Source organism: Leptonychotes weddellii, chromosome 16 (assembly GCF_054177405.1).
Source record: "Leptonychotes weddellii isolate Sample4059 chromosome 16, ASM5417740v2, whole genome shotgun sequence".
Lineage (NCBI taxonomy): Eukaryota > Metazoa > Chordata > Mammalia > Carnivora > Phocidae > Leptonychotes > Leptonychotes weddellii.
The window spans coordinates 36,907,667-36,920,805 of NC_138384.1; the positions used below are offsets into that span (position 1 = coordinate 36,907,667).

At 42.4% G+C, this 13,139-nt stretch overlaps 1 protein-coding gene across 9 annotated transcripts in view; it reads left to right on the plus strand.

Annotated features, from left to right (window-relative positions):
* Positions 1-13,139, plus strand: part of GARRE1 (granule associated Rac and RHOG effector 1) — a 78,594-nt gene that overhangs the window by 21,561 nt on the left and 43,894 nt on the right. For all 9 annotated transcript variants that reach the window (XM_081806697.1, XM_006730752.3, XM_081806693.1 and 6 more), the window contains one exon: positions 7,099-8,374. In XM_081806697.1, coding sequence (XP_081662823.1) covers positions 7,880-8,374 — 495 coding nt within the window. In that variant the 5' untranslated portion in view covers positions 7,099-7,879. The remainder of the gene's footprint in view (positions 1-7,098; positions 8,375-13,139) is intronic.

Consider the following 13,139-nt stretch of genomic DNA (forward strand, 5'->3'; position numbering starts at 1 on the left):
AGTCCCGCATCGGGCTCCCTGCTCGGCAGGGAGTCTGCTTCTCCCTCTGACCCTCCTCCCTCTCATGCTCTCTGTCTCTCATTCTCTCTGTCTCAAATAAATAAATAAAATCTTTAAAAAAAAAAAAAAGAAGAGGCATACCCCATTATGTTGGGGATACAAGTATTTCAAGCCATGTATTTATATAGTCTATCCTCATTATTCTCAGATTCTGTATTTGTGGATCAGCTTACTGGCTAAAATTTATTTGTAACACAAAATCAGTACTTGTGAACCTCTCATGATCGTTGGTGAACATGTGCAGAGCGGCAGAAAATTTTCAATTGCCCAATGTGCACACCCTTGGCTGAGGTCAAACAAGGTGATATTCTGCCTTCTTATTTCAACTCAGATTATAAACAAGTATCCTTTCCATAGACTATCTACTGCCATGGGTTGTTTTTGTTTTTGTTTTTTTACATTTTATGCTTTATGTTGGCAGTTTCACTGTTTAAAATGGCCCCTCATGGGTGCCTGGGTGGCTCAGTCATTAAGTGTCTGCCTTCGGCTCAGGTCATGATCTCAGGGTCCTGGGATCGAGCCCCGCATCGGGCTCCCTGCTCCGTAGGAAGCCTGCTTCTCCCTCTCCCTCTCCCCCTGCTTGTGTTCCCTCTCTCACTGTGTCTCTCTCTGTCAAATAATAAAATATTTAAAAAATAATAAAATAAAATGGCCCCTCAGCATAGAGCTGAAGGGCTGTTAAGTGTTCCTAAGCTCAAGAAAGCGGTAATGTGCCATATGGAGAAAATGTGTGTGTTAGATAAGCTTCATTCAGGTATGGGGTATAGTGCTGTTGGCTGTGAGTTCAGTGTTAATGAATCAACAATATATATTAAATATCTTTGAAAAGAACACGCATATGTATTGATTGCTTGATGAAAATGTTATGACCAGAGGCTCATAGGAATTTAACTCTCTATGTCTTCTAAGGGAACTGATTCAGTATTTGCGAATAACAGTTTACGTGGTGACCTTATATAATATAACTACTGTAAATAATGAGGTCAGCTGTATGTGATGAGTTGCTTTCTTGCTGCTTTCAAGATTCTCTTTGACTTTAGGCAACTTGATTATAATTTGTGTTTATCCTACTTGGAGTTTGTTGAGCTTCATGGATGTGTAGATTCATATTTTTCATCAAATTTGAGAAGTTTTTAGCCCTTATTTCTTCAAATATTCTTTCTGTACCTTTTTAAAATTTTTTATTTTATTTAAATTGAACTAATTAACATACAATGTATTATTAGTTTCAGAGGTAGAGTTCAGTGATTGTGCCTTTCTCTCCTCTCTTTATGGGAATCACATTATATGCCTGATGGTGCCCCGCAGGTCTCTGAGGCTGATTTCTTTTTTCTTCATTCTTTCTTTGTGCTCCTTAAACTGAATAATCTTGATTTATGTTCAGGTTTGCTGACTCCTGCTAAAATCTGCAGTTGAACCACTTAGTGTATTTTTTTTTAAAGATTTTATTTATTTATTTGACAGACACCGCGAGAGAGGGAACACAAGAATATCAGTTATATTTTTCAACTCCAGAATTTCTTTTTGGATCTATTTTTTAAATACACCTTTTATCTTTTATTAGTATTCTGTATCAGCTGAGACAGCACTATCATACTTTCCTTTAGTTCTTTACATCTGCTACATATGTTACATGTTCTTTCAACATATTTTTAAGTAGCTGATTTTAAGTCTTTGTCTAGTAAATCCAGTTTCCTCAGGAATTGTTTCTGTTGTTTGTTTTCCTGTGTATGGGCCATACTTTCTTGTTTCTTTGCATGTCTTGTAAACTTTACTTGAAAATTTTAAATGATATAATGGGGGAACTCTGGAAAGCAGATTTTCTCCCCTTTCCAAGTGAGCTCCATGTCCATTCAAATAGAGAAGTGGGATCTTCCAGGGAACCACCAGATAGGTCAAATAATGATAATTTCCTGGGAATGAAACTTTGAAGGAGCTCTAGCCCAGTTCTCCCTCTGGCGGCTGCCTGCCTTCTGGTTTTCACTGCAAATGCTGCTGTTAGTTTTCAAGGCTACTGCAGAATTAGAGAACAGGGAAGGGAACTAGGTCAAGTTAAAATGCTTGCAAAGCTCACTATTCTTACTGAAATTCAGCTGTTTTTCTAGAATAAATATTCCCCCAAATTTTTGCAAGTCTCCTAATTTCCAGAGTTTGGAAAAAGTTGATTCTGACCATTTTTGCCAGTTTTCTTACTGTTTTTATGGAGAAGAGAATTTTTTGAGGTCTTTACTCTGCCATTTTTGATGACATCATTCCCCTCCCCTTCCTTTTCAGGTTTTTATTTTCATGAATCTGTTGCTCTCTTCCTAATAGTGAAATTGCAGTTTAGATTAGGTCTGAATCTTAGAGTTTGCCAAAGCCTTTAATCTAGGACTTTTACTTACACCCCAAGTTAGTCATGTAAACACATACATTTCTGAGTAGTGCAGTGCACATATTCTTGGCCCCACTGCTTTATTGTAAAGAAGGAAGGAGATTTGAGTGAGACTGGCCATTCAGTAATCTCTGTCTTGCTCCCTCTCAGGTCCCCCCTTCCCCCACCCTCAGTGCCGTTCCACTTGGAGTGACAGTTTCCCTACCCAGGCTTCCCTCCTTTCTGTGCTAGTTAACTCTTTGTTTTTTCCTTTATTTTTTTTTTACTGAAGAATAATGTAGGAAAGTACACAAAGTATACTAACAATGTTTGATTTTTTTTTTTTTACCTCCAAGTAAACATGCAGGTAATCACCACCCTGGTTAGTCAAGAGCTACCCACAGTGCTGCAGATCTGCCCAGTAACCGTGGGTCATTTTTCAGAAGTAGCATATCAGACCTTTGTTCATCTATTCTAAGTAAACATTTCTGGAGGCCAGTAGTATATATGTTTTCCTATTTCTCTCTTTTTTTATTGATACATAATTCACATGCCATAAAATTTACCATTTTGGGGCTCCTGGGTGGCTCAGTCAGTTAAGCATCTGTCTTTGGCTCGGGTCATGATCCCAGGGTCCTGGGCTCCCTCCTCAGCAGGGGGTCTGCTTCTCCCTCTCCCTCTGCCCCCCCCCCACTTGTGCGCTTGCTCGCTCTTTCGAATTGATAAAATCTTTTTAAAAAATTTACCATTTTAAAGTGTGAAATTCAGTGGGTTTTAGTATATTAACAAAATTGTATGACCATCACCACCATCTAGTTCCAGAACATCCTTATCACCCCAAGAAGAAACTCTGTGTTAATTAGCAGTCATTCCCCATTCCCTTCCTCTCCTCAACTCCTGGCAGTCATTAATCTACTTTTACCTGACTCTGTGGAATTGCTTTATCTGAAGGTTTGATGTCAGTGGAATCTCACATTATATGGCCTTCTGTGTCTGGCTTCTTTCACTTACCATATATTTTCAAGGTTCATCCACAGTGTAGTATTAATCAGTACTTCATTCCTTTTTATGGCTGAATAATGCTGTATGGCTATACCACATTTTGTTTATCCATTTATCAGTTGATACACATTTGGGTTGTTTCCATTTTTTGGCTATTATGAATAATACTATGGACATTCATGTACAAGTTTTTCATTTATGATTTTATTTAGTTGTCATGTGCAAGTTTTTATATGAACTTATGTTTTCAGGTTTCTTGGGTACATACTTAGGAGTGGAATTTTGGGGTCATATGGCAACTCTCTTGAACGTTTTGAGGAACTGCCAAATTGATTTTCACAGTGGCTGCATCATTTTACATTCCAGCAATGTGTGAGAGTTCCAGTTTCTCCACATTGTTGCCCACATTTATTTGTTGTTGCTGTTGTTGTTGTTGTTGTTTTTATTGCAGCCATCCTAGCATGTGTGAAATGGTTTTGCTTTGTATTTTCTTGATGACCAATCATGTTGCACATCTTTTCATTTGCTTTTAAGGTTTATTTATTTATTTTAGAGGGAGAGAGAGTGTGCAAGCAGGGGAGGGGCAGAGAGAGGGAAAGGAAGAGAATCTCAAGCAGACTCCCCACTGAGCATGGAGTCTGACACAGGGCTCAACCTCAGGACACTGAGATCATGACCTGAGACGAAATCAAGAGTCAGACATTTAACCAACTGAGCCACCCAGGTGCCCCTTAATTAGGTTATTTTGTTGAATTGAATCTGTATATTCTGGATACTAGAACTTGAACAGTTGTATGATTTTCGAATATATTGAGAGAGAGCATGCGTACATGCACTGGCAGGGGGAGGGGCAGAGGGAGAGAGAGAGAGAGACTCTCAAGCAGGCTCCCTGCTGAGTGCACAGCCCAGCGCAGGGCTCAATCCCAGGGCTCTGAGATCATGACCTGAGCTAAAGGCAGACACTTAACGACTGAGCCACCCAGGCGTCCCCATTTTTAATTCTTTTTTTTAAAGATTGTATTTATTTGAGAGAGAGAAAAAGCATGAGTGGAGGGAGGGGCAGAGGGACAAGCAGACTCCTGCTGAGTATGGAGCCCGCCAGAGGGCTCCATCCCAGGACCATGAGATCGTGACCTGAGCTGAAGTCAGACGCCCAAGCAACTGAGCCACCCAGAAATCCCAAAATATTTTTAATTATGATGAAGTTCAACTTACCTATTTTTTTTTTTTTAAGATTTTGTTTATTTGTCAGAGAGAGAGAGAGATCACAAACAGGGGGAACGGCAGGTAGAGGGAGAAGCAGGCTCCCTGCTTTGCAGGGAGCCCGATTTGGGACTCAATCCAAGGACCCTGGGATCATGACCTGAGCCGAAGGCAGACGCTTAACCAACTGAGCCACACAGGCGTCCCACCTATTTTTTTTGTTGTTTGTACTTTAGATGCCATATCTAAGAAACCATTGCCTAATCCAAGATCACAAAGATTTCCACCTGTGTTTTCTTCTGGGTCTTATAGTTTGAGTTCTTCCTTTTAGGTCTGATTCATTTTGAGTTAATTTTTGCATATGATATAGGTGGGGGTCCACCTTCTTTCTTTTGCATGTGGATATCTAGTTCTTCCAGCACCATTTATTGAAAAACTATTCTTTACCCACTGAGTGGCTTTGGCATCTTTGTCTAAAATCAGTTGACCATAATTGTATGGTTTATCCTGGACTCTCATTTCTATTCCATTGATTTATTTCTCTTTCCTGATGCCAGTACTCTGCTGATTATTATAGCTTTGTAGTAGGTTTTCAAATCAGGAGGTGTGAATCCTCCAACATATTTTTTTTTTCCAATATATGTTTTGGCCATCATGGGTCCCTTGCATTCCCATATGAATTTTAGGATCAGCTTGCCCATTTCTATTAAAAAAAAGGTGATTCAGATTTTGATTTTGAATTTGTAGGTGAATTTGGTGACGTATATTTTTAAGTATTATAAGTTTCATTCAAATAAATTTTGGAAACATGTAAAGTGAAAAAAAGTATAATGTTATGATGCTTTCTTTAAAATTAGGTAAGTAGATGAGTCTTACTTGGCCTTCTAGGACCAACTAACAGAGCAGTGGGAGTGGACTCTCAGAGCCAGAGGCAGCGGTGTGCAACACAGAAGGAAGAAAGTGCTCCTCAGGACTGCTCAAGATGCTCATTCTAGCCAGCTCAAGACAATGGTTTTCTTTCAGATACTTCACAGTTTCTGTATGAACAACATTCCTGTTGAGGGCATCTGTTGTACCTCAGAATTTGTAAAGCTACACTGATTACAACAGAGCATTTGGGTAGGGATAGATAAGATTTCTTTATTGTCATAAATTTGAAAAAAGACCTTTTGGGAACAGATTTCTTACAAGTAGTCATTTGATATGTTGTTTCTTGAAAAGTTTTTGAAATTTTTTTGAGTCAAGATCCTCTTGAATTGGAGCTGCAGATGGCCAGTTTAGTTGCATTTACATGCTAGCTGGGTTAGGGTTGCTACACTTTCAGGGTACGTGTTTGTATCTCTCATCTCTTCCTCTTTTAACCCCCCTACCTTCCTGGGTTCCTTGTGCGATTGATGATAGAGGCATGGTAGTTGGCCATGATGAGGGACAAAGTGTGACTTGTATTTTTTTTAATCAACCAAAAAGGAAGATGGAAAGAAAGAAAACCTAGTTATCAATAAGTAGTCCAAACTATATCGAGATATCACATGGTTTGAAGTTCAGTGTAGACTAAATATAACACTCAGTAAAATAGACTTGAACTCGTGTTATGTTTGAGAGAACTGAGAGTTCAGGCAAATGGGAACCCCAATAGTAGCTCTGTGAGAAGAATCCCACCACTCCACTGTTGGAGGTATCAAACTATTACCGCACATGTCCAGACGTTGCTCTTTGAACCTATCCAGAGCCAGGGGTTCTACAGGAGCTACCCCCGGGTGTAAGAACGGGCACACCTGCCAGGCTTCTCTTTGAACATCCAGAGGGAACCTGGGAGAGGGTGAGGAGAATCCTGTCTGCAGACCTCCTGTCAGCCACTCACCACTCCAGGCTCTGTCCGTGCGCTGCACTTTGGCCAAGCTGGGAATCCTGAGTGGACCCCATGCCATGCTGCTCAGGGCCTTGCTGTCTGTGGTGGTCGTTTGACCTGGTGAGCCCCACCCATCCCTTTTGCACTTGTCAAAACCTATCCTACGGTTGAGGCCTCCCTCAAAGTAACATTTCTTTTATCACAGCCTTCCCGATTTCTCCCTCTCTGTTCTAGTCCCCCTTAAAGTGTTGGGAGTGCTGTGGTTGCTGACAGCCCTCCCCACGATCTGGGTACTCTCTTGATCCTCTTGCCGATTTATGAGCTCTTTTAGGAGGAGTCAAGGGTATGCCGAACACAAACACGAGTTCAGGCCCCATTAGCCTCAGCTTTGGAGTGGTTGGTGCGGAATCAAACTTTTTTGGTTGCACTAGTTTTATACGACTTGAGGAATTTTCTAGTAGTCGTCATGTCATAGTTGAACTCTCACTGTCGCACCTGCTTTGGTAAGGTTATATATGATTTCTTACTTCAAGCCCGCCTTTGTGGATTATAGCATTTCAGGAGTTAATGTTTTGGAATTACTCGTCATCCTGTAACTTTCCTAACTTTATCTTATTTCCCCCCCTCACAGGAAATGACTTAGAGGCCTTACAAATACATCTGTGCATTCTTGCTTCAGACTTTACAATTGAGGGCCAACCCAGTCTTGGAAGCACCTCTCGTTACTGTTACAAGGAAACTGCTACCTCAGCAAACAGAAGGAAAGGAGGAGAAGACTTATAATAACAAATGCCATTTTTAAGAAAAACACTTGTTTTCAGAAAACGTTAAAGGAAACTTGGAAATTTTTTGCATTGAGAATAAGATTTGCAGGTGAATGGATTTGGCAGACGGGCTCTGTCAAACCTCCGCAGCAGTTTGATCTTCCTTCCTAAGGACTTAGTGTGAAGTAACTGTACTGCTTTTTGAATTGCTGTTGATCAGCTTGTGGGTTTTTGGGTTCTAATTTTTCTGGTATATTGAAGATACATTATATTACATTTTTTAAAGTTAAGTTATTTTTCTGCCATTGTAAATACAAGTATCAAAATATTCTTGCAATGATAGGTAAACATTTTTCTCCGCAAGCATATCTTTTTATTAAGAGAGTGGAATGCTAACAGTTCTTATACAGCATTTTGGACACACTTTTATTTTTTTGTCAGAGGTCCCGCCTACCCTGAAAATATTACTTACATAAACCCGTCGTTCTCCCATCGACGTTGGATCACACGGTCACCTGCCTCATGGAAATGCCTTTTTCAAAACTTAGATTTGCAGAACTCCACTATTTTTATACCTAGCTACAGTTTCGGGGGGAAGAAGAGGAATCCGAACCGTGCCCCACCCACTGGGACAGCTCCCCCTCCCGCATGTATTGCTGCAGTGCCCAGGACAGTAAAATGGACTACAAGCGGCGCTTCCTGCTTGGCGGGTCCAAGCAGAAGGTGCAGCAGCACCAGCAGTACCCAATGCCCGAGCTGGGCCGAGCGCTGAGTGCTCCCCTGGCGTCGGCGGCCCCCGCGGCCCCCCTGGGCAGTCTGACCGCTGCAGGCGGCTGCCACCATGCCATGCCCCACTCCACGCCTATCGCCGACATCCAGCAGGGCATCTCCAAGTACCTGGATGCCCTCAACGTCTTCTGCCGGGCCAGCACCTTCCTCACAGATCTCTTCAGCACTGTGTTCAGGAACTCTCACTACTCCAAGGCAGCCATGCAGCTTAAAGATGTGCAGGAGCACGTCATGGAAGCAGCCAGTCGGCTGACTTCAGCCATAAAGCCCGAGATCGCCAAGATGCTGATGGAACTTAGCGCCGGGGCCGCAAACTTTACAGACCAGAAGGAGTTCAGCCTCCAGGACATTGAGGTAGGGTATCTTCTGTATCATACTTGGGTAGGAAAACGTGTCCCAGAGGTAAGTGAGAGTGTCGTTTTCGTGGTTTCCCAAATTACTATAATTGCGATCTCCATCTTCTTTCTGTTGATACTCTGTCCTTGTAAAAAACTGGTGCATGTTGGGTCGCCTGGGTGGCTCAGTCAAGTTAAGCATCTGCCTTCGGCTCAGGTCATGATCCCAGGGTCCTGGTATCAAGTCCCACGTCTGGCTCCCTGCTCAGTGGAGAGCCTGCTTCTCCCTCTTTCTCTGCCTGCCACTCTGCCTACTTGTGCTCTCTCTCTATCTCTCTGTCAAGTAAATAAATAAAATCTTTAAAAATAAAAAATAAAAAAATAAAATTGGTGCACTCCAGGTTCTGAATTGCTTTCGTTTCAAATTAAGTAGGTTCAAAGACTGTGAAACAAACCAGCAAATCAGCCGGTATTTTATGTTCTTTGCATTTTGAAGGTGAAACTTAATTTCCAAATAACATCCTGCTAAAAGTACCTAGTGGGGACTGAGATTTCTAAATATGATTATGAACTGTATTTGTGAGTTGTCATTCTATAGAACCATTGGTTTAATGTAGAAAGTTCACCCATGTTTACAGGATAAATTATTTTTCCAGTTCTACATTCATAGTTGTTCCCATTTTGTTGTGTTTGATTCTTACTCAGTACATTTCTTAGGGTCTTTGATAATCAAAGTGAAATATCCTCCCTCCTTCAGGGCTCTAGATTAGAATGTAAGATTAGAATACAGTTTTCATTCAGAATAAAAGATGACCTTTTTCCTTCCTTTATTTAGGAAATCATTTATTCAACTGATCTGCTGCCAGATTAGTGTCACTAGTGTAACTGCTAAATTTTAAAAATTATTGTTATCTGCTCAGAGAGTTCTTCTGAGTTTGATGTCTTGAGTCCTTGTACATTTTAGCAGCACATCAGAGGTTAGGTTCTTGAATGCTAGAAGAGAGAATGTCCCTTTCCCATCCTGGGGGTGAATTTGATTTTAGGAAATCACATCTTCTGAGCCAACTCTGATGGCTGGGGTAGCTAAACAAGCTAATTTATACTGCTGTGGGTTTAGGGGGAAAAAACGTAGGCTGTTAAGTAATATGACTAATTTCTATCGTGTTTAAAAGTGATTTTGAGGGGCGCCTGGGTGGCTCAGTCATTAAGTGTCTGCCTTCAGCTCAGGTCATGATCCCAGGGTTCTTGGATCGAGCCCCGCATTGGGCTCCCTGCTCCGCGGGAAGCCTGCTTCTCCCTCTCCTACCCCCCCTGCTTGTGTTCCCTCTCTCGCTGTGTCTCTCTGTCAAAAAAATAAATAAAATCTTAAAAAAAAAAGTTATTTTGAAGGCATTTCCAAGAGAATTTAGAACTATATTTGAGAGGCATCTGGTTGGCTCAGTCAGCAGAGCATGCAGTTCTCCATCCCAAGGTCATGAGTTCAAGCCCCACTTTGGGCGTGGAGCCTACAAAAAAAAAAGAAGAAGAAGAAAAGAACTGTACTTGAAAAAACATAGTATTATTGGTGTAAATTGGGGATCATCAGACTTTTTCTGTATAGAGCAAATAGTAAATTCTAGGAATTGTGGACCACATGTGGTCTCTGTCACCTTTTTTTTTTTAATAACCCTTTAAAAATGTAAAAACCAGTCTTACTTTGTGGACCTGTCTGTTGAACTGGATTTGGCCCACGGGCTGTCGTTTCCTGAACCTGCTGGTATAAATGTATAATAGCCTCCATGGGTCATTCTGTTTTGAATCTATCCCAAGTATATTTTAAATTTCTGAGTATTTCTATGATCACATTTTATATTCAGGGAAATTACCGTTTTGAAGTGTTTTTAAAATGGGTTGTGATAGTTTAAAGTATTTTTTGAGTTAACACGTGTAAAGCATACATAAAGCTTTTTTTTTAAATGGACTTCTCAAAAGAAATTCAAAGGGTGAAACGTAAAAGTGCCGACTTACTCTCCCATCCCATTCCGTTTCCCAGAAGTGGCTGCCATTAGCTGGCCGGCGTGTGCCTTCCCAGACTGCTGTCTGGATACATGCATGCGCATGCGCAAATGGACAGCTTGAGCTTTTGTTTGTCCTACAGAAAGGACCGTGTTGTTTAGCCACCAGTGTGCCTGCTCGCTACTTTGCAGAGATGTGGCAAGAGAGCAGTTAGGGACTCTGCCCTCTCAGAAAGGGTTATACCGTATTAGACCCAGCCTGTTACAGCTCTTTCCTGTTGTGACATCAGCACTTTTAGCTTGATTTAAAATTACAGGCAAGGGGCGCCTGGGTGGCTCAGTCGTTAAGCGTCTGCCTTCGGCTCAGGTCATGATCCCAGGGTCCTTGGGATTGAGCCCCACATCGGGCTCCCTGCCCCGCGGGAAGCCTGCTTCTCCCTCTCCCACTCCCCCTGCTTGTGTTCCCTCTCTCGCTGTGTCTCTCTCTGTCAAATAAATAAATAAAATCTTTAAAAAATTTTTAAAAATTAAAAAAAAAATAAAATTTCAGGCAAGAGTGGTTTGAAAAATAAGGTCGAATGCTTTTATTTTAACCTGAACATCACTGAGCTCTTTTTCAGTCTATGCCTCCAGGTGCTGGTGGAGACAGAGCTGGACATGCATGGCCCTTTGCCTTCCAGCCCTGCCTGGCAAGCGCTCTTGTCCCCCAAGTCAGGACCACTAGAGCAGGATGAACCGACCCTGAGGACTGGGGGTTTAGGAAGCCACTGGGCTGAAGTTGCACCTCTCTTGGCCCTTCTGCTTTCTTAAGACCAGCATGGACCACTTGAGCTGAGAAGGAGAAATATTTCTGATTGTTGTGGTTTGGAATTTTGACTTGGCTTTTGCCACTGAAATGCGATTAGGAGAGCTGGAATACTACCATGTGTTTGTACATAATAGGCTAAACTGGCTTTGGAGGCTAGACTGGAAACTCAGTGCTATTGGTGCGTTTTAGACTCTATGGGTGTATTCTGAGTTTCAAACAGTTGACTTAAAAGTAAATTCTAAAATGTGATTGCCAAGTGTCGGCCTGCAGACTTAACATTTTACCTTTTCCACAGAGCAGTGTTTGTTGTTTCTGGAACTTATGTGCTGCCCTAGGCCAATAAGGGTCTCACTCTCAGAATATTCACCAATTCAGATGGAAAGACTGGGCATTTGGGTTTTTTCCTGTTGGTCTTTTTAGGGTTTTATCAGAAGGGCCCTGAGAGGCTTTTTAACATTCATCCCTGAGGCCTAATGATGCTGAACTTGACTGACTAGGTACGGACCTCTTCTGAGGTGCTTAGTCCAGGACTGTGAGTGAGGAAAAATCTGAACTCAGTGTTCCAATCTTGACCCTTTTTCTTTTTTTTTTTTTTTTAAAGATTTTATTTATTTCTTAGAGAAAGAGAAAGAGAGCAGGAGCAGAGGGGAGGGGCAGAGGGAGAGGGAGAAGCAGACTCCCTGCTGAGCAGGGAGCCCCACACGGGGCTCAACCCTGAGCGAAAGGCAAACACTTAACCAGCTGAGCCACCCAAGTGCCCCTTAAATGCTTGACCTTTTTTTTTTTTTTTTAGATTTTATTTATTGGACAGAGAGAGACAAAGCGAGAGAAGGAACACAAGCAGGGGGAGGAGAGGGAGAAGCAGGCTCCCCGCTGAGCAGGAGCCTAAAGCAGGGCTGTATCCCAGGACTATGGGATCATGACCTGAGCCGAAGGCAGACGCTTAATGACTGAGCCACCCAGGTGCTCCTTGACCATTTTACACCTAAGAGAAAGCACTGATCCCACTGGCCCACCCCTGAGGGGGGGCCAGAGATGCTTCTCATGTTCCCTTACTTACAGCCAGGTTTGGGATATGCTCGTTGATCCCAGTGCCTATCTCTAGGAACTCCAGTTGCTCACTCTGTGCTCTGGGGCAGGCAGGGTGTACATGGGTCCTGTCTTGTCTGTACTTTTCAATGACTTTGCCCCTACCCTTGTGCTTCACCCTCACAATCTCACTGTTAAAATAAAAATCTCACTCTCAGAGAATGAGCTGTGACCATGGTGTTTCACTAGGTAATGGGCACCTATGACACTGTTAGGGGGCATGGAGTCAGAAGATCTGGGTTAAAAAATGACTCTGCTTCTTACCATCTGTACGGCCTTGAACAAAGCTCCCAACGTCTCTAATCCTCACTTTGCCCATCTATAAGATGGAATTATCGGGGCTCCTGGCTGTCTCAGTTGGAAGAGCGTGAGACTCTTGATCTCGGGATTGTGGGTTCAAGTTTTCGTGATAATCTGATGTGGTTAGTGTGTCTGAAAGGCTGTACCCAGTTAGTTGCCATTATCATTCTTATTGCTTCCAATATGGCTTGAAAGGTGCTGAGAGGGGTGCCTGGGTGGCTCAGTCGTTAGGCGTCTGCCTTCAGCTCAAGTCCTGATCCCAGGGTCCTGGGATCGAGCCCCATGTCGGGCTCCCTGCTCCACTGGAAGCCTGCTTCTCCCTTTCCCACTCCCCCTGCTTGTGTTCCCGCTCTCACTGTGTCTCCGTCAAATAAATAAATAAAATCTTTAAAAAAAAAAAAAGAAGGTGCTATGAGCCCTTCTCTGAAGTGCAGAGCACAATTATGTACAAACCCAACATCAGAGAGAAATGTTGGGCAAGTTATTTATTTATTTTTTAAGCGAGGGAGCCTGAGGTAGGGCTCAGTCTCACGACCCTGAGATCATGACCTCAGCTGAAATCAAGAGTCAAATGTCTAACCAACTGAGCCACC